The 20,934-nt window shown below is 41.6% G+C and overlaps 1 protein-coding gene across 1 annotated transcript; it reads right to left on the bottom strand.

Annotated features, from left to right (window-relative positions):
- LOC119477125 (apolipoprotein B-100-like) lies at positions 1–20,165 on the bottom strand. The gene is made up of 26 exons (XM_037751005.1): positions 20,037–20,165; positions 19,422–19,466; positions 18,016–18,128; positions 17,775–17,920; positions 16,793–16,940; positions 16,007–16,159; positions 15,560–15,684; positions 14,363–14,448; positions 13,806–14,256; positions 13,600–13,714; positions 13,374–13,520; positions 12,240–12,451; positions 11,915–12,134; positions 11,521–11,694; positions 11,226–11,429; positions 10,064–10,231; positions 9,677–9,882; positions 9,406–9,576; positions 8,569–8,699; positions 8,249–8,450; positions 7,936–8,108; positions 7,228–7,403; positions 6,620–6,735; positions 6,144–6,517; positions 1,358–6,042; positions 1–1,262 (listed from the first exon to the last, which is right to left on the bottom strand). Exons 1-26 carry the CDS (start codon positions 20,089–20,091, stop codon positions 147–149), a joined length of 9,912 nt encoding a protein of 3,303 aa, XP_037606933.1. The 5' UTR covers positions 20,092–20,165; the 3' UTR covers positions 1–146.
- Positions 20,166–20,934: the final 769 nt, after the last annotated feature.

Below are 20,934 nucleotides of genomic sequence, written 5' to 3'. Positions count from 1 at the left end.
TGCAGTACAAACTTTCTTTATTGAAGTTCACATATTTTAAATAGTACAATACACAAAGGGAGCAAAATTAATAATTTGAAAAACAGAGAAGAGAGACATGCATCATGGTTTCACAACGGATACAGTCAGGTTAGTAAGTTGGTCAGTTAGAATTTGGCAACAAATGGTAAAGGGATGTCAACCTCCATCTGTCTGTCACCTACTCTCACATATGGTTCAACAATTTTGCTTTTCTCCTTAAGTGCCTTAATGACATTGTTTTGGAAAGCGTTCAGACGTTTTACCAGTAAATCAATCCAGGACTGGATGTCGGCTTGAAGCTGTTCAAAAGACATGTCAGCCACGATGCTCTGGAGCTTAGCTTTCACGGCTTTCAGATATTCTACCACAATTTTGCAGGCCTCTTCCACCTGCTTGGTGACATCAGCCACGATGCGAGAGTTGACGGCATCATTGTATACATCGCTCACAAAGGTGGAGAGCTTCTCTACGTTCTGAGATTTAAGGGTTTGGAGAAACTTCTCACTCTGCGCAATGGTAAACTGCACAAATGCAGATAATTTATTGATGATATCTTCCAGCTGGATTTCGCCCAGTTTCCTAACAGTGACAATCACTTGGTCCTGAATTTTCTTCAAAGCTACAATCAAGTCATCGAGAATTTCTCTTCCGCTGACAATGTGGTTAGAGCCGGGAAGGGTGAATTCAATGGCTTGGAAATAATCAAGAACTGATGTAAATGCGTAGGTAAAGTACTCGGGAATCTTTTCAACAGCCTCCTCAGATACGTCGGCAACAAAAGTACTACATTTCTGGTAGACCTCAAGCCCAGACAGCCTCTGTTCATACCCAGGGATCTGGAACTTGGTATCTCTCAGGAATTTAACAACAGCGTCAAGAACAATCTCAACTCTCTTTTGGTACGCCTTGAGGATCAAAATGGTCTTATCTGTGACAGTTGTAATGAGATTAGAAGGGCTTGCTGCTGCCACGTTCTCGATAGCTCTCTTGAACATCACTTTTCCCTGCTCTTTAGCCTGCTCGAAAGTACCCTCAAGGCTTCTAGCTTGTTTGTAGATTGTGTTGTATGTCCTGACAGCAGGATCAGACACCATTTTCATGGCTGTGGGCACCTGTTTCTTCAAACCCAGCATCACCTCATAGGGCATCTCCATGTTCCAGGTTGTCTGAATGTTCAGCTTCTCAGAGTTCATCACGGACATCTTCAGACCCAAGATATCAATGTCGGTTGTTGGCTCGGACTGTGGGGGAAAAGGTAAATATAGATATATTACTAAATATTTCAATGAAACCACAATCAAAGGTCAGTAATAAGCAAACACAAAAGTTCTCTTACCGGGTAGCGACCATAGAGTCTTGCTTTCACTTGTGCCGGGAGCTTAGTCTGCATTTGAACTGCAACGAGTCCTGCAGATGGAGTGGACATAGCGACAACAAGGCCTTCTTGTGGATTTCCAGTAATCTCCTGATAGATTTCCATCATCAGGACCTTTGCTGAATTGGTGATGGAGATGTCCACATTCTCAAAGCTTAGGGTGATGGTGCTGTCATGGTTTCCCTCGAGCATCGGGTGCTTCACAGACAGGACAGAGGCCACTTTAAATCCGTCGACTGTGTTCACGTTGGCGTTTCCCTCGATCTTTCCAGTCAGAACCTCGAATTCAGAAGTCGAGGAAGCATCAAGTTTGATGACGATGCTGTCCTGGTTAAGGATGCTGGCGTCAGATTTAAGCGTGAGCATTGCTGTTTTCATAGAGAACTGGTAGGTCAGATCGCCAAATACTGGGATCCTGATGCTCTTAATTTCGGGCAGGGTGATTTTTGGGAGAGTCAGCTTGCTGAGGGCGGATGGAACATGCAGAGCGGGCATTGTGATGAGACTGACGTCGGGTAGGGGAATGGTGAATGTGGACATCTCGATATTCATCACTGGAACTTTGTAGGCAGGGACTGTGATGGTTTTGGGCAACTCCATGCTGTATTTTTCATACTCTGCCCTGGCTTGGTCGTAAGATGCGACCAGGACGGTAGCAGCCTTGTCTTTGCCGATGAGCACGTTCTTGTGCAGAGTCTTGACATTGTGATTGATTAAATTGATTACTGGACCCACATTGATATTAATGGTCATCATCTCAGGGCTCTTCATGTACTTCAGCTTGGAGTTCATGTCAAACGTCTGCTGAGTTGTGGTCAGGAGGGAGCTCAGGCCGGTGTCTTCCCACAGAGAGTAGTCTTCCACTCTTGGTGTCCTCAAACCAACAAATGGCACAGTTATTGCAGGAATGGTGATTGGCTCCTTCAGCACATCCAGATTTGCTTCTCCATTGATCTGGGAGAATATGTTAATTTCACTATCACCATTATCCATGGTGAAGTAATGGGAGTACTTGTACTGGTTGAATCTTGCCAGACCTGTCCAGCCTGCCTGCTGCACTTCAGAGTTGAGGGTCAAAGAGATGTCATTCTGGAGATCCATCTTTCCAGACAGCTTGAATGGAAGGGCAACCTTGACATTTCCCTTGTTCTTGGTGTCCAACATAAGCTCACTAGGTGTGACCATAGCAAGCGCAGAGTTTGAGAGAGTTCCCTCAACCAGTCCAGTTAGCTCTGCAATGTGTGAGGCAGTGAAATCAATTTTCAAGTCTCCAGCTTTAACCTGGAATTTGATATCTGCAACGCTGCCCTTCATGAAAGGTGTTTCTGTCTCGAACTTGGCGTCAATAATTAGGTGGCGGAAAATGCAGATGTCGGCAACCACGTTCTGATTCAGCTTGTATTGGCTGGTGCCTGTTGCTCCAGTGAAAGTCACTTTGGCTGTGTGGAGATCCATGACCACATCGATGTCACTCTTGTGGGTGGCCTCATCTGAGGAGTCCTGAACTGCATATTTTTCATTGGCCTGATTGGTAAGGGTCAGACGGGCAGTGCCAGCCTCGACCTGGAGGACAGTCTTTTGATTCATTGATGTTTCACTGAAGATGTTGAAGGCTGGCATGTTGAGATCATGTTTGTAGTTGGTCTCCACAGTGGCAGAACCTCCATCTTCCATGGCGACGAATGCATTGTTGACAAGCTCGGCAACAAAGAGCTCAGTGTTGACATTCGCGGTAGTTTCAGCAGAGGCTTGGCATGACATGCCGTAGAGAGTCAGTGTTCCCTTGTGGTCGAGGGTCAAACATGCCTGGTCAACTTTAACGTTCTCAGAGATGGACAGGCGACTCCTCTTGGGTGCAGCAACGTGAGCACTGGCATCCACGGTGAAGTCAAGGACTTTCAAAGTAGACGTACCTCTTGAGTTAAAGTTGACTTTGAACTCTGGTGTGGCTGATGTAGTTGTGGTGTTCTCGAGGTCAGCGGTGGTCCTGAGTGTGACGTGAGGGGAGGTAACTATGAACTCTCCGTAGAGTTTTCCAAAACAGGGAATCTTGCTCATATCTGCAACTTTCTCTTTCAACTCCATAGTGAATGTGTCATAATCAAAAGATTGGACTTTCTGGACCATCCTCATGAAATAGTCACTCATGTCATCAATCAGCTGTTTGAAGTTAAAGGTATACAGCTCATTCACAAGCTCCTGGACAGGTGCCATAACTTTTTGGAGCAAAGGCTTTGTGTCAATTGACTTGAGAGCAGCAAAAGCAGACTGCATCTTTTCCCTCACCTGGTACTGCTTCATAATTTTGACAACCTCATCCATGATGGCCCCAATCATCTTCTCAATCTCATAGCTGGAGAGGATCTCCTCTACTTTGGTATACATTACATCGAAGTTGGTAGCAATGTTGTACTTCTTGATGAAAGCCATGATGGCGTCCTTCATTGATCTCAGCACATTTATAACTTTGTCAGTTGGGAACTTGGCTGTCAGGCTGGTGATGATGTTTTCAATTGAGTTGATATACTTTCTCAGGTCTTGGACAAAGAGGTTGAAGTCAAAGTTGTCAATGACCTCCTTCAGTTCTGACACTTTGTTCTGCAGCTTGGCACTGATCTCGTACTTGGCGTTGACGTCTTTCAGCATGTCAACACTTTGGTCCATCAGCCTCAACATGGTGTTCTTTACGTTTTCAATAAACGCAGGCAGATACTCAATGAATGGGATCTGGATGAAGTGGCTGTCGCTGTTCTTGTCATATTTCACGAATCCAGAGATGGCGTAATCTTCACTGGCATCACTGTAGAGGTCGGTTGAAACAGCTCCTGACATCTCAATGCCCATTTTCTCTGCATTGTTAAAGGCACTCATTTCTTGGTCAAAAGTGTTCTTGTTTACTGAGGATTTCATCTTCAGAGTGACGCTTTGCTCTTGGAGGCTCAGCATGCTGTTGAACTTGTTGTCCATGTTGGTGTTGATGGTGGGTCTGCCGTCCAGTTCATGGGTGGTTGAGGCTCTGTGCTCAAATGAATGCATGAACAGCAGGGGTTCTGCCTTCAGGAGGAATTTGCTGTACAGGTCGCCGCTATGCGCACCGTACAGGTAAGCTGCGCCATTTGAGTTGAAGATGGCGTCGATGTTCAGAGTGAAGGGTGCAGCAACAGTTTTGACTGTGCTGTCCATACGAAGAACTGGTGAGTTGATGTTAGCCACGTTGTTGAATGTCACGGTTAGACCAGCAACCTCCATATCGGTGGTATGTGTCATTTGAGCTCCCAGGAGTTTACCATTGGTGTTGCACTTTGCAGAGAAGACCATGTCGACGAACTTGACTTCATAAGTGTGCTTGAGCTCTTCCTCTGAGAAGACTCCCATCATTGTTCCAGTCACCTCCATGTTGTAGGGCTCTGCCTTGAACAGGGCATCATTCACAAAGTTAATCTCCATGATCTTCAGGTCATTTTTCACATTAACCGAGGCAATGAAACGCTCCATGTTGACTGTGATGTCGTGCATGTAGGAGTTCCTCTTGTCAAGGAAGTTGTCGGTCTTGGAGCGGAGCACGAAAGATCTCAGCGTAAGAGATAGAGAGTTGGTGTTTTCGGACCTCATCTCGTTGAAAGATCCAACCATGTTGTTGGAGAGGACCAAGCCGTCTTCATTCAGTCTGAGGTTCACTCTGTTCCTGGTGTTGATGTCAAAGAGGTTACCCTTAAGCATGCTGTTGAGATACACTTCTGTGCTTGCGATCTTTCCCTCAACATTGAGCTCAGCTTTGTTCTCTTTAATGGCTCCCTTGGTGGTGAGAGACATGCTGGCGCCAGCGGTGTCAACGCTGCCGTGGAAAACATTCTCGAAGGTCATCGGGCTGTGCTGAGCGGTTGCTGTACAGCTGGTGGTCAGGCCATTCTCGTTCAGGGCCAATGTTGCCTTGTGAGAGGCCAGGCTTGAGAAGATGTTCAAGGAGGCGTCAGTGTTGATCTCCAATCCGGAGGGGGTCATGGACCCGGTGAGCAGAGAGTAGGCCCGGTTCACTGTGTCATCAGCTTGATTCTCGATCCTGAGGCTGGCCTTTCCATCAGAGGCAGCGAACTCCATCTGGCTACGAATCATTCGCTCGTCAGCCTTGGTCACAGAGTCAGACTGGATGGTAAGCTTGACATCTTTGTAGCTGAGGGACATTTTGGTGGTGTGCTTGATGGGGTCAGTGTTCATGTTGGTGTTGGACTCAATCAGAAGCTCCTCGTTTGCATATGATGCCTTGATCTTGTTGGAAACCTTCAGGATTTCAGAGGTCACCCTCAGCGTACTCTCCAGTTTAGCTTCTTTCTTCGCTGGCTCAACGGAGAAGGTGTAGAGATACGTGGTGCTAGCAGACATGGGTCCGACGGTCAAGCTTCCATCTGTGTTGATATCTCCGGAGAGCATGCTTGAATCTATGGTGACCTGGGTGGTAACAGTCAGAGACGTCTCCAGACCCGCGGGGGAGTTGGCATGGATGTTATACCTTCCTGTTGACATCACATGGTCTGTGACAGCGATGGTTTCCAGCACACTAAAACCTGTGTTCATGAGCATGTGGTTAAGGTAACCATCAATGGCGAATTTCATAGTCTCCTCTGCTGTGTCTTTGATTGATGTGGATCCTTTAAAACAAACAAAACAGTACGTTAGTATAAACTTTTATGTTGTTTCTCTAGAGTTAAATAATTTTTCTAATTAAAGACAAGAATAAAGATTAACTTACCCTCAGCGGAGAAGGAGAGAAGGTCGATCGGACTCTCAGCCATGACGGTGAACTTGGCCAAGTAGCTAGGAGACGCTACGGTGTTGTTACCACCAGACACAGTTGCCTCCCAGGTATAATAGTTGCTGTTGACCTTGGCGGATGCTTCCACCAGTCCCATCAGAGGCAAGGTGAGGTCATATTCAGAAGGGATGGTGAAAGTGGGGATCTGGATCTCTTTTGAGGCAAACTCCATGCCCAGCTGAGGCATTGAGATGCGTGGGGAGTTGACCATCGGAGGTATCCTCAGCTCCTCAGATGATTTGCCTCCGAGAGGCAGAGGGACAGTGATGGTCAAACGGTCCTTGTTGAACTTGTATGCGAATGTGCTGTCACTGGTGAAAGGATTAAAGCAAAACATTTGTTATTATGTCATTTAAAACAGAAATTCAACTGGTGAGTGAAAATAATACTTATTGGATGAGAGGTTCACTTACAGGTTCATGAATAGGTTCTCAGGCATGGAAGGCATTTCCACAGTTGCAATTTTGTTCCTCAGAGTCTCAACGTACGGGACATCAGCTGAGATCTTGTCCAGATAGATATCACCGGCCTGATGAAAAAAAACATTTCTCATGCTTTAGTCTGGAAGATCTAAGTCGAGGTCTGCTAAAATAGTTATAATATTATACAATATTAACATAACAATCCCACCCCTTACATATACCCCATCTTACACAGTTACAGTTATTTTCTATGTCTCTGTTCCATGTTTGTCAGCTCGTTGTGTTCTGTCATTGATGATATTTGTCTATTTTTTTTGGTCATTTTTGGCGTTCAGGTGGCCAGCTTATTTGACCCTGCTTTTTTTTTTTTAAAGTAATATGGGTTTTCTAAGACTATGAAATTATTATTATTTATTATTTATATGTATTATTATTATTTAAAAAAAAAGAAAAAAGAAATATTATTGGAAATCAATTAACAACAAAAAACAATAAAAGAAAAAAAGTGAAAACAGAGTGATAAATAAATAAATAAATAAAATAAATGAAAGAAATAAAATAAATAAAATAAATAAAATAAATAATTATATTCTTTTCACCTCAACTGCCTTGTTGAAGACATGACGCAGCTTCATGTCGGTCTTGACAACCTGCTGGTCCATGACGTCCTCCAGCAGCTGCCCGATCCAGACCTGGAGGGCTTCAGTGTACGGCACCACGATCTTAGTATCAGCGTTCATGTTGGACATCAGCTGAACCTCAGCCTGGTCTTCACCTGAGATACAAAGCATTTCACTTTTACATTTGAGACTGAAATTATCAATCTTTGAAGTCCATTAGTAGTATTTTCTTAAACAGACATACCATGTAGATGTATGTGCATGAATGTATGTATTAGGGCTGCCCCCCTTTTAGTCAGTTAGTCTAATTCATCGTTTTGGTCAACTAGGATTTCTTTGGTCGACTACTTCTTCTCTTTGTTCGTGCTGGGTGAACTGTCTCCAAGAGATTTGTGAGCTCAACTATCGTGAACACAAGACTTGGAGTGGTGCTTTTGTGTGACTCTTTGGGGAAGAACTGACTTTTACAGACGTGTCGAACTAACCGATCAACTGGGTGACAGGGTGGTGTATACGTTGGTCGACTCGACTGAGAGTCGTGGGACAGCCCCGGTATGTATGTAGGTGTTTATATGTGTGCGTGTGTGCATATACAGTATGTATGTATATATGCATGTATGCATAATATTCTACTAAGTATTTCATTGTATAAACCCCATAAATAAATCGTGAAACAAACAGACATACCATATTTGAATGTGACTGTCTGAACGGAGGAGGTCTTTGGGAGCTTGACATCACTTTTGATCTCCAGGGTGACTCCATCAGCTCTGCTCATGGTGGCAGTGACGGCGGCGTCGGCCTCGAGTGAGGGGACTAACAGCTGAACCTGCAGCATGCCTTCATTCACGGCCTGAAGCCTGTGATTAACAGAAAAAAAGAAATCAAGTCAATGCCTGTATCTAAAAAATGGGCATGTTACAGTACATAGCGCTAAGTCAGATATATTATTATGTTTTGACTGTGTGTTGAACAAATATTTCAGCTGGGTTTGACTCACTTGGCACGGCCGATCAGAGAGAGCTGGGGCATGTTCTTGTTGGAGATCTCCAGGATGATGGATTTGCCTCTGGCGCTGCTGTCGGTCATGCCGACCTTAACACCGGCCTCGACGTCAAAGTCGGGCACCTGGATCTGGGTGGTGAACACATTCCTGTTCCTGTTGTACTTCATGGTGGCTGTAGCCTCGCTAGGCTGATCACCTAAAGTTAGCACAAGTTTAACTTCATTACTCATGTATGTGAAAAACGAAACAGGACGATATTATGGCACATGGAAAAAACACATTATAAATATTTGTTTTAAATAAGATGCTCATACCTTCGGCTCTCAGGGCCCACTTCAGGGAATCAACCTTCTGGCGTCCGTCCTTTCCTTCGCTGAGGAGTTTGTAGGCGATGGTGGCGGTGTACTCAGAGACCTCTCTGGAGGGCTTGATGTCCAGATCAAACCTAGCGTGGAAAGAACAAAGTTTAAGTCTCTCTCAGATCTACGATATTCAATAGGTGTATCTAGGAAACCACAAAAAAATCTAACTTTGACTTCTTGTACTAAACAGTATTTATGTCCTTACTAAATACCAGTAATTTACAGAGGCGAGACACCATTAAATGACCATTTCCTTGTGACTTAAAGCAGTGGTTCTCAACCTTTTTGACTCGCGCCCCCCCCAGAATAATCATCCCTCCGCCTGACGTAAACAGCTGTTTCTACACGCCTCCCTCTGCTGATTTTGAGTGATTATTGTGAATGCTCCGATTAATAAATGTTGGCTAAATCAATAATACTTTGTTTGTGATGACTGTTTTGTTTAGTTTGAACAGTTAGCACCGAGGTATTGTCCAATGTGATCAAGGTACTGTGGATAACTTTTTCTCTCCCCCTGAACCCAGAATCACGTGCTTGCAAACTCTCACTCTCACAAACGCATTCAATAAAATCTCTTCTGAGGCAAATTATATCACTGGGGCAGGCGATGTAATGTAAAAAACATTCCCCAGTCTAAAATATGTTATTTTATTTTTAATCTAATTTAATTTGTTTTCTCCACAACCATCTGGCGACCACCGGAAATGATCTTGCGTCACCCCGTAGGGGTCCCGATCCCCCGCTGATATTAAAATTGACAAAATATTCACAGATTCTTCAACAACTTACCTAGTCTCTCCATTCAGGGGGAAGTAAGGAACGTCAGTCTTGTCGCCGGTGTTGGCGCGGAGTGTCTTGGTGCAGTATCTGACTCCGGAGAAGAGAGGTCTGCAGACGGCTTCACCCTCACTGTGTGGGATCACGGCGGCCAGACCAGTGCCCACAATCTGCACTTTATTGCTATTTCAAAAGAAAAAAAATCAGTTTCCATCCTTCTAATAACTTTGTAGCTTATCTACTACGAAAGCACGTTCCATTTATGAATTATGTTATTTGTTACCTGATGCTCAAGAGCTTCGTGGTGCCCTGTGGGGCAGGAATGGAGAGCTTGATCTGGTTCTCCTCCATGGTGATCTTGGCGTTGAGTGTGCTCTCGTGGTAAATGTTGGTGTGCATCTCGACAGCGGACACGACGAATTCAGGGACATGGACTCCCATCTTGGTCACAAACTCGACTCCGATAGAGGGCGAGAACAGCAGCTCCTTCTGTGAACGAAAACATGAAATTATAAGAGTTGTAGAGTCATGAAAAAAATCTGCTACTGCTACTATTTATATTGAATTATTGCATGACATTTGAGGAAGTACATTCATAAAATAGCAACAGCATGATAATAAAACCATAGTTGACTCAGGGTAGATCGAGGACAAGAGGTGGAAAACGTACCATGTTTGGAGCCATGCGAAGGCCTCCCTTTGCTCCAGGAGCGAAGGTGCCGGACAGAGCGAATGTCAGAGGCAAGCCAGACGCTGTTGGCATGATGAATTTGTTGTCCATGAAGATGTAATGGGCAAAGATCTCATTGTCAGTGCTGGACATCAGTTTAGCCACGACCTGATAGATACAAAAAAGAATCAACGGTTAATTTGAATTCTCTCGCTGTGGTGTAGAAAAATACTTTATTAACCTCTGAGACCCGCCGACAGTCTCAGTTTTAGGACCTTTTGCAGTACAAATGTGTTATTCTTATTCTAAAATGGTGTGTTTGAATATTTCTGCATACTGGGGTCCCTAAACAGTCTTGGAATTACATATATTGGGTATCACTGTAAAGTTGAGACTCTTGTGGATCCAATGAGCCCAACTGTATTCATGTGTGATGATGTTAGTCCCCATAGTAACCATTTCATTGACCTCACTCTATAAAATGACCTGTGGTGACCTCTAGGATAATCACAGCCTCATGAAACTTTACAGCCATAAACTAGAGACCTAGAGCATTCAGAGAATGGGTGGCTTTCCTAGCTAGATTGACAATAAGGTTTTTTTCTGAGCAGTTTACACAACAGAAGCGCTCGCCATCCAATTGCTGAAAAATGCAATTCTTGCACAAATTTCAAAAGTTTTTGATACCAAATCAGAGCGTGGCTTTTTCTATGGTGTTCCTCAAGGTCTTGGTGTCTTAATGGGTTTTGTTGGAGATATTATTGATCATTTTTATTTATTCTCGAGTGGTACATTTTTTTAAAATTTAGCACCAAATCTGTGAAACAAATGGTATCAACCCCAAAATTGCTGCAACAACTTATAAGACGTAATAGAGCATGGGGATGACCGTCATATACTTAAATCATAATGTTCTAAACCCTTATACACTTCCACTATTCATGTTTATTTCTGATTTATGACTAGAATAACTTGACACACAGTGCTGAGCTGCATCTCAGATTAATCTTCAGGTTCCCAGCTTTCAGATGATGTACACCACTTCTATGTGACATCTACTGTTGACCTGCTATCTCTCCCTAAAGACCCCCTTAAAAGGACAAAAACAGTTGTATTGTTGGTCTCAGAGGGTTAAGTGGACGACAGGAGTGCAGAACAGTACCTGGGTAGGAATGATCATCATGAAAATCTCTGCATACATCATTGCGTTATCAGCAATGAACTTCATATCGGTGCTCTTGATGTAGCCGAGCTCAGCTCCCATGATCTTCAGGTAGGCCATGGCCTCTGGGGACTCCTGAGACTGCAGATCCTTCACCAGCTTGTTGAAGTTGCGAACAATTTCTCTCACAAGATCTCCGTGAATCTTGAGGGATAAAAGTTGTATTAGTTAGTGGTGGTATCAGAGGAGAGGATGACGGATTTAACGGAAGTGTTTAACAGAACACAAGGTCTACCTTTTGCCCTTCGATGTCCAGGGGAGAAGCCCATTTCCCCAGCTCCTCTCTCATCTTTTGTGGAATCTTGTCTAAAGTCCAGTACAAAGTCTTGCCCAAAGTGTCGGGGAAGAAGCCGTTCTTTCCAAACAAAGCCTCAATAGATGGCTCGAAGCCCCTTCCGTCCATGCCAATCTATTGGAAAACATGAAACAGTGTGGGTTAAAGTCTGAATCTGGGCCAAATAATTCTCTTACAAATTCTATTTAGCTTTAATTTCAGGGGCAAATTGACTGAAAAAGTCCAAAAGAGCAAATAAGAAGAAGAATAAGACACTAGTGTTTCCAGTAAGAGTAAAACTACAATTTGAAACAGCAATAAATCCCTGATTATTACGATCTGCAGTGAAACATACCTCCCAGAGATCCATGCTGAAACCAAAAGCTTTCAGAGTAGTTTCCAGCAGCACCTCCCTCGGCAGCTGGCTGCTGGGATCGAACACAACGTTGCCCTGAATGGCGGCCTGCACGTTCTCCTGTGCCACGCCAAGCTTGTAGTTGCGAGACTTTGTGGTGTAGTCGCTGTGTGTGGCGACCTCAGTGTCTTGCATGGCGTCCATTACCTTCTGACGGAGCCTGGGGTGATGATAAATGTATAAATATATCAGCTGAATATAAGAAATTGTTAAATCACACAGCGTTTCCATTAAATAAATGTGTTGTCAGTTGCTCCATTCTTACTTCTGGGTGTCTGCATCAGTGGAGGTGATGATGTTGTAGATGTGAGAGCTCACAAAGGACTTGATCTGCACGTTCTGCTCCTGCTTCAGCATCTTCTTCACCATCTCGATGTCGCTGTCCTGAGGGTCCCTCATCAGGATCAGGTACGCTGCCAGGCGCTTCTGCACGGCACCTTTGGGGTACTGGCAGACCCTCTGGAGGTTCGAGCGAACCTGGAGAGAAAAACAACAGCGACGTTGTTTGTCAGTGTGGAAACTTTAAAGAATATGAAACTGGGAATCAAGGGCACTGTTCATCTGTGGAGGGAGATGGTATTGTTTTTATCCACCCAATATTTTTGTTGAATTTTAACATAACACAAATAAATACACAATCTTTGACCAGGTACTAATAATTAATAAATAAATACTTAAATAAATAAATAAATGTAAATAGATAATTAAAGAAATATATAAAGAAAAATAATGAATAAATAAATCATATTATACACTATAATAATACTATAATATAAAATAATAATACATTTAAAAAATACAAAATGTAAAGAATATATAAAGAAAAATAATAAATAAATAAATAATATTATATACTTTAATAATACTATAATATAAAATAATAATTGTTTTGCTGAGATGTAATATCATAATGACGATAACTTTCCTTTTTACAATTAACACTTGAAATGATGAGGGCACTTGCAAATGGCAAGGTAGTACAGAATGTAAACCATACTTTAGTGTTTCAATTTTACCGCTTTACTTAATATTTAATGACATTTATTTTTACAAAATGAACCAAAACACTGACAACGAGGAAGATCGTGGGTAGACAATTAATGAGAATAAATATGAAACAAAATCTAAATCATACCCTCTAAAACTAGAAAAAACTCTGGTTTGAATTGAAATCAAATACTATTATTAAGCTTGTTTACAAGATATTTTAGTCAACGCTGATCTACACTGAATGTATATGTACACTACTCACATATACACACATATATATATATATGTACACATACATACACATATATACATACTTATAGATAAAAACAATAAAAAGCATCTCACTACCTCACTTTAAAGTTCAGCATAGCGTCTCACTTCTCAATCATTCATCAGTGACGTTCGTTACCTCGTCTGTGGCAGACATGCGTCTGAAAGCCTGGATGGCGGCCAGCTGCACGGACAGTGTTGTCGCGGGCTGTCTCATGCACTTCAGCAGGATGGTCTTTATGGTAGCGTCAGCGGCCTCCATGGCATCTCCCATGTTACCAACAACCTGGATGAAATAGTGGAGACGATTAGAGGAAAACATGCAAACGCTATGTGTTTATAAGTGTTCACAGCTGGTTACCTACCCTCAAGGTCAGGAAGGTCAGATCTTTCTCTCCGGCGCAGTCGGCGCCCAGGAGGGAAGTCATGTACTCAGAGACGGCGGTGATCTCGGGGGTGACGCCCTCAGCATGGTGCAGTCTGATGACAAAGTTAGACATTAGTGATTCATGTCCAACAGAAACAACAACTCACTGCTTCAGTATTGAGGAGGACATGTAGGTTTACTTACTTCCTGACTGCGTTGCTCAGAGCATACATGATGGGCCTGCTCTGCTTGAACTGAGCCATCGCCAGCATGTCGTTCACCATGAGGCGGGAAGGGTTTGGCAGCAGCCCCAGGGCGTAGACGACAGCATCGACCTCGAGAGCGCTCTCATCGAAGGTCCTGAGGATCTTCAGCATGGCGCTGGTGCACTCTGGGGTGCCGCACTGGGCAAAAGCTTGCCACGTCAAGGGCTTGGACATGTCCATCATCTCGAGGGCGGCGGATCCCAGGATGTCAACCTTCAGGCCGCGCAGCTCAGACACCAGCTTGTGGAAGAGGCTGGCGCGCTCCTCGCCTTGAGTCGTCTGCGACAGGGTGTTCAGCTGCTGCATGGCGGCGATGGCGGCGTACTTGGTCTGCACAAGGGACTTGTCGTCAGCTACCTCCATGGCCAGGTCCTTGTAGTTGAACTCATCTGCACAGAATTAAATCACAAACAGTAAGAAAGTGCGGCACATTTGGACACGTACTGAGCATATTTTGATATTTTAAATTCTATTTTTAAAAAGCAAAACACTCACTGCGGTCAAAGACCCTGTCGTTGATCTTGGCGGTCTCTCTCAGAGTCACGGTCTGCTTCACCAGAGTAGAAATTCCATATTCACCCCTGTTTGCAGAAGATGAGACAAAAAGGTCATAATAGGGAAAAATTACACTCGGCGAAAAACATTTTATTTTATATGAACTATTTAACTATTTGTCGGTTTGAAACTTTTTGAAAATATGGACCAGTTTTTGTTTCCCTTAGGGTGTTATATGTCGATTCATTTTTTTATTATTTATGTTTTTGTGTGTTTGCTTGTCTCCTTTATTGTCTTGTTTTACCTTTAGTTCCTAGTATTGTTTGTCTTTATTGTTACATATCTGAAATGAGGCATGATATTCACTTTGCATAAGTCTGTACGTCTAATATGCACATGCTTCCAAATAAAAATATTTAAAATGAAAATATGGATCAGTTAGGAGAGACAATGTCCATACCCAGCGCAACATCATTCATACACAATAGGGCTGTCAATCGATTAAAATATTTAACTGTGATTAATCACAATGTTCAAAATGTACCTTAAAGGGAGATTCGTCAAGTATTTAATACTCTCATCAACATGGGAGCGGACAAATATGCTGCTTTAAGCAAATGTATGTTTATATTTATTATTGTAAATCAATTAACAACACAAATAATGACAAATATTGTCCAGAAACCCTCACAGGTACTGTATTTAGCATAAAAATATGCTCAACAGATTGTAATGTAACTTAAAAACTGAGATCTTCCCCGACTTTCTCGGTTGCCTCGAACAGCCTGCGGGACTGATTTCTATGTCAAGGACACGGGATGGTTTTGCTTCATAACGCTGATGAAGTCATTTGCAAATGGAAAGCTATTTGGTATCATGGACATTGGACATTACAGATAATAACTGTAATATATGATTGCAATGTCACGTCACTGTTTTGGCCGACGCCCAGGATGATCGAGTGCGAGCACGTACACGAGCAACAGGAGGCCGACTGCAGTTCACTTAACGGCCACTGGTGTCATTAATAACAAGGATTTTCTGAAAGTTACATACTGTATAGTACCTTTAATGAAGGTTTTGAATGCAGGTCTTTTACTTGTAACAGAATATTTTTACACTGTAGTATTGCTACTCAAGTAAATATCTGAATACTTCTTCCACCACTGGATATTCCTCTATTATTTAGTTACTTACTGGTGGGAGAAGGGCAGGAAGATGTGCTTCTCTGTGCAGCTTCCGCGAGTCATGTGCTTCTTCTGGTTGTCAAACTTGTAGTTGCAGGTCTGGGTGCTGCCGATCAGCTTGGACAGAGGGTAGTTCTGATGGTACAAACATGTTTAGTTAGATTACGAAGACGAGCAGAAAACAGTGAAGAACATAGCATGTTGTAGTCGTATTTTATTAAATATAAACAGTATATACAATCTAGTATAGTAATAGTGTTTACAAATTTATTTTTGTAATCTTGGAATAAATGGACTAAATTACAAGTATTTCATTATTTTAACATTTTAACGGGCAATAAAAAGAGGAATTATAAAAATAATTTACAAATGAAATCCATCAATAAATAGTTTTATATAAGCCTCTTGGCTTTAATCTGTGACGGTGACAGTACGAGGTTGTTGGTTAATCTCTCACCATGCCAGTGATGAGGGCCAGCGGGCTGGTGGCCTGCCGGCGGGCGAAGAAAGTGTCGCATTTGGAAAGATCCCTGCTGACAGTCACGTCGGTGGCGATGTCCTCTCTGGCGTTGACGGTGAAGTCGGTGGGGCACACTCCGTGCACGGTGGACTGAAAAGGATGAGAGGCATCATCAATACTGAGGATGTTGGAAACAATTCAAAGACAAAGACGTGGTCAAAACTGAGTATATGTCTGGACAGTGTACGGTCAGTACACGGTCCTTCTAGTCTTTCAAACTTTCTGTTATTCCCCAAAATCTATTTCTGAAAAGATTTTAGGTGAGAAATAGGTGATACTTTGTTTAATTTTAGAACTAGATCACCTAGTTTGACAGTGTGGTCCAAGTTTCGTGAGCCGGACGCGTCACGCTGGACCACGCTGGACCACACTGGACCACGCTGACCAGCCAAAACAAACGTGCACAATGTGCTTTTTGTCCTTTAGCAATCTCCCTGAATCTGATTATCAATCGGTGTCAAAGATTACCCCCGTTATGAGAGCAGGTGATACCATTAGAAAGATAAACTTATCTGTGACTTTGACCTGCAGACACAGGTTGTCATTGTGAGGACACGATGTTATCGCCTGTGACTGGGACAGCTTATCTACACATTGTGCAACTTGTTTATCTTTGGATGAGACCATCAGAATCGATTTCTGCTCCGTGTCCTCAATTGATTGGTAACTGCTGTAAATACGGACAAAACAAAAACAAGGCAATAAAGCAGTGAGGAGAGCTACCATCTGCTTGTTCTTCTCCTCTTCCATTACTGGCACGATGAGAGCGGAGACGATTCCCCTCTTGATGTTCAGGATGTTGACCGGCTCGTCGTCCTCGGGGAAGAGTCTGACACTGAGATGTCCTTCGACTGTGATCTTCAAGAGGTTCCTGTTGACGTGGACAGATTAGCATTTACAACACATCATCCTTCTCTCTTCTACTTCCTCAATTTTAGCCACTTTTCTGATCATACAGTCTTTAGATTTAGGACTAAATACTACCGGTTCCTACTTGTCCGATTCCTTGGTATCTCATACCTCCGTGACTATCGATTCCTCTTCGACGCATTCCGACAGTTACGCATGCACAACAACGCATATGCACGCTGTATCATGTTCGACGCTCAACAGTGTGGCGTTACTACTACTAAATCTGAGGGGATGCACCCTATTTTTTCCCCGATAATGCGACACTGTGAACAACAAATCTGTGTTTAAATCAGCAGGATGAGAGTTAGTAACGTTAGCTGTTAGCAGAAGGTGGGCAGCACAGTCCTGCTTGGTTAAATAACAGAGCTACTAACGTTAACGGAGGTGCCATTGAGTTGTTATTACGAGGCGTTCAAGCTCTGTTCGGTAAAAATGACTATTGGGCGAGGTAAATTACAACGTTATCATGACGTGTTTAAATGTAATTTCGTAAAATAATACAGTTATAATGAAGGAGACGTTTTCACAGCAAGATAAAATAGATGGAGAGGGAATTATAATTACCTGTTTAACTTCTTAACGTTAGCTCTAAGCAGCTTATAATACAACATTAAAAACTACTGATGAAGATTTTTTTTTAATCAAAGCAAATATGTAAATAATCATAATCATTTGAATTATCAGATCTAGTGCCAGACAAAAAGAATACTTTCCTGCCCCAGTGGCAGGCAGTGAAAACAAGTTAATTTCAGACCCTGCTTAATAACACAGCTGAATATTAGATGAAACTTACTTGGCCATGGCAGCTCCGAAAGCCTGAGTTCCTTCAGCGGCACGGTACAGTGCGTTCCCTTCTTCGTCCACGCCAGAGATCTCGCTCAGAGAGCACTCTGTTGTGCGGAGGACGAAGCTGCAGGTCTGGGGCACTTCAACCTCAACCTGTGCAGCAGATTAAACAGTGTTTGTTTTTTTAGTTAGTACTAATGTTTATCTATTCAGGTTTCTAATAATGATCTGGGATCTGTGAGACGTACTTTGCAGGAGACTTTGGGGCCGCTCTTGTTGTCGGTAGCTCCATTCACGCCGTTAAAGGTCTCAGCTTCATAGTCGTACATAAACCGCCGGAAGTTCTTGAATCGTTTGGCCACTGAAATGTAATTTGAAACATCAGTTAGAGCTCTGTAATGTTAATGTTTATTACATCTTGGTAACACTTCATTCTACAGGCCCTCATGGTAATTAGGTGATAATTAACAAGTAAATTATTTGAAATTTCTTTGGAATTAATTACCCCAAATTATACCATTATTTACCTCAAAATTTTACGAAAATTACTTTATTATAAATTAAATAATTATATCAATCAATCAAACTTTATTTATATAGCACCTTTCAAACAAGTCAAATGCAATTCAAAGTGCTGGACAGACGATTGACAAAAATATAGAGTGTTAAAAATGGATTTAGAGGCTAATGCACCAAAACAACCAAGATAAAAGTTCATTGAATAAGAAAGCAATTAAAGATGGGTATTTAATGTAATAAAAGATAAATAAAACACAAGGAAATAAAAATAAAAAAAATAAAAAATTATGAAACTACTAATAAGCAGATTGTATTAAAATAATAAAATTGTAATAAAATAAAAATAGAATAAAAGAGATAATAATGATCAGCAATAACATGTTGATTAAATAAAATAGAGTAAAATAAACACTATAATGATGATAATAAAATAAAATAAGTATTAAAAATAAAAACCATAACATTATAAAATTATAAAACGCTACATAAAAGCCAGACTAAATAGATGGGTTTTTAGTTTACGTTTAAAAAAATCAATATTTTCAGCTCCTCTCAGTTCCTCTGGAACGCTGGTTGTTCCAGCGGCTGAAAGCAGCATCACCAAATGTTTTTGTTCTGCTTTGTGGAACAACTAAAAGATATTAAATATTCCGCTATTTCCCCAATAGCCGGTAATTTATTTAATACATTTCCAGGAAAATAATACAAAGTTAATTGATGTGCTTTATTTCCATGTCTGCTGATAAATAGATAATAATTAGCAAATAACTTATTTGAAATGTCTTAATAAACTCCCTGAATCATGACATCAGCTACCAGGTTACAATAAGTCAGCATATAATAATTAAATAATATTTATAATAAAGTAATTTTTGATACATTTTGAGTTAAGTAGCAGTGACGAAGCTGCTGCTTATTTTTTTAAAGATGTTTCTTTTGGGCCAACAGGGGTCAAGGTTGTTCTTTTTTTTCTCTTAAGTACATTTAAATAGTTAAAAATAATCTGCCCCTCCCCCGCCCCCAGCTGTTGGTGATCTCATCAGTAAGGGTTCAAAGGTGGAAATTGTTGTTGTGTATTTTTCAAATTAAATCACATTTTATAATAACTTATAAAACAATGTTAAAAGCAACTCACATAAGCAAACTGGAGATTGTTCATCAACACTTCCCACATCTTGCTCTGTAAAAGGATGAAAAACAAACATTTTTAAAAAAAGCTGCTCCAAAACTTTACTGAAAACAATTAAAAACTTAAATTATATCAAATGTAGGGCTGTCCTCCATCAAAGAAACTCTTAAGTCGAATAACTCTCAAGACTAAGACAAAGAATCACACAAAAACACCACTTTAAATCTGGTGTTTTTATCAGAGCTGTGCTCAGAAGTTTATCGGGAATAAGACATTTAGCATGAAAAAAGCATAAAAAAATGACTAATCAACTAAAGAAATCTTAGTGGACTAAGACCGATTAGTTGACTAATTGACTAAGATGGGGCAGCCCTAATAAAATCATTATTTACTAACCATTAATTAAGCATTATTAAGTGTTTAATTGTGTCATTTAAAAAAGGAAAATCACATCTAACACAACTAGAGTGACAAAATTAAAGTACCAAACATACAAAAACAGCAACATCTTCAAAGGACATTTTAAATACCAAACAATAAACACCCACTAACTCTTTTCTCTCAAATAGATTTACACATAAGATAACATCCTTATTAGCTTCAGAAATAAAAAATACTTACGGGCTAGTGCGTATGTTCCCAGTAGCAGCAAAAGGCAAAGCTTGGTACCCCCCATGATGGGCTTAGCAATGAAGAGTCTACCTCTTTCAGTGAAGACTAACTAATGTTCTTTCTGTCTGCTTTTATAGCGCTACAGTTTTACTGTATGTGACTGGCAATGTGTTGCCCTGGTTCCAAAGTTTGAAGAACCGTGCTTGTGGCAGGCCAAAGGTTAAAGCATTTCTCAAAGTAGGACTCATTGTCAGCACTGGGTGGGGGGGGGGGGTTGCTCTATGTGACGACGTTACATTAACTCTCCGGCTTTTCTTCTATTGTTTGGGGGTTGTTTTTTGAGGCATTAGGCTGATCCTGAGGTCATTTTTTAACGGAGAAATTAATATATTAATGTATGTCACTTGGGTTTATCTCAATAAAAATTTGTAATCAGCAATCAATGTCATATAATACTCATATATCCTGAATCATTAACTTTGATTTGCTTTGTTAAGTGCTCAAAGTGCAGCACACAAACAGGAACTAATTTATCAGCAAAGTAAGGGGCTTAATTAACGTCTAGCCAGCGAGGCTGTATTGAAACTGTAGTGTTTCTTATCATTCTTTTTCTTAAAATGAATCGCCTTTTTGACGACTTTAACATGCCCAAAAGTTGTTAAACTTGGCACACTGCGGTGAAAACTTTGATATTTTAAGGGTCTCGGGCTCAAGTGTTGCAAAATGGCTCGCTAGCGCCCCCTAGAAAATTGGAAAAATTGAGCCCCTCGCTCCGGTTTCACATACATGTATGAAATTTGGCGGGCACATGTAACATGTAGAGACACACAAAAAAGCCTCTTGGAGGTATGCCCAAAACTCAACAGGAAGACAGCCATGTTGAATTTAATGTGCGAATTTTCGCCCG

This window comes from Sebastes umbrosus, chromosome 18 (assembly GCF_015220745.1).
Source record: "Sebastes umbrosus isolate fSebUmb1 chromosome 18, fSebUmb1.pri, whole genome shotgun sequence".
NCBI lineage: Eukaryota > Metazoa > Chordata > Actinopteri > Perciformes > Sebastidae > Sebastes > Sebastes umbrosus.
Note: the sequence above shows the minus strand (reverse complement) of the source record. Positions and strands in the feature narration are given on the sequence as shown.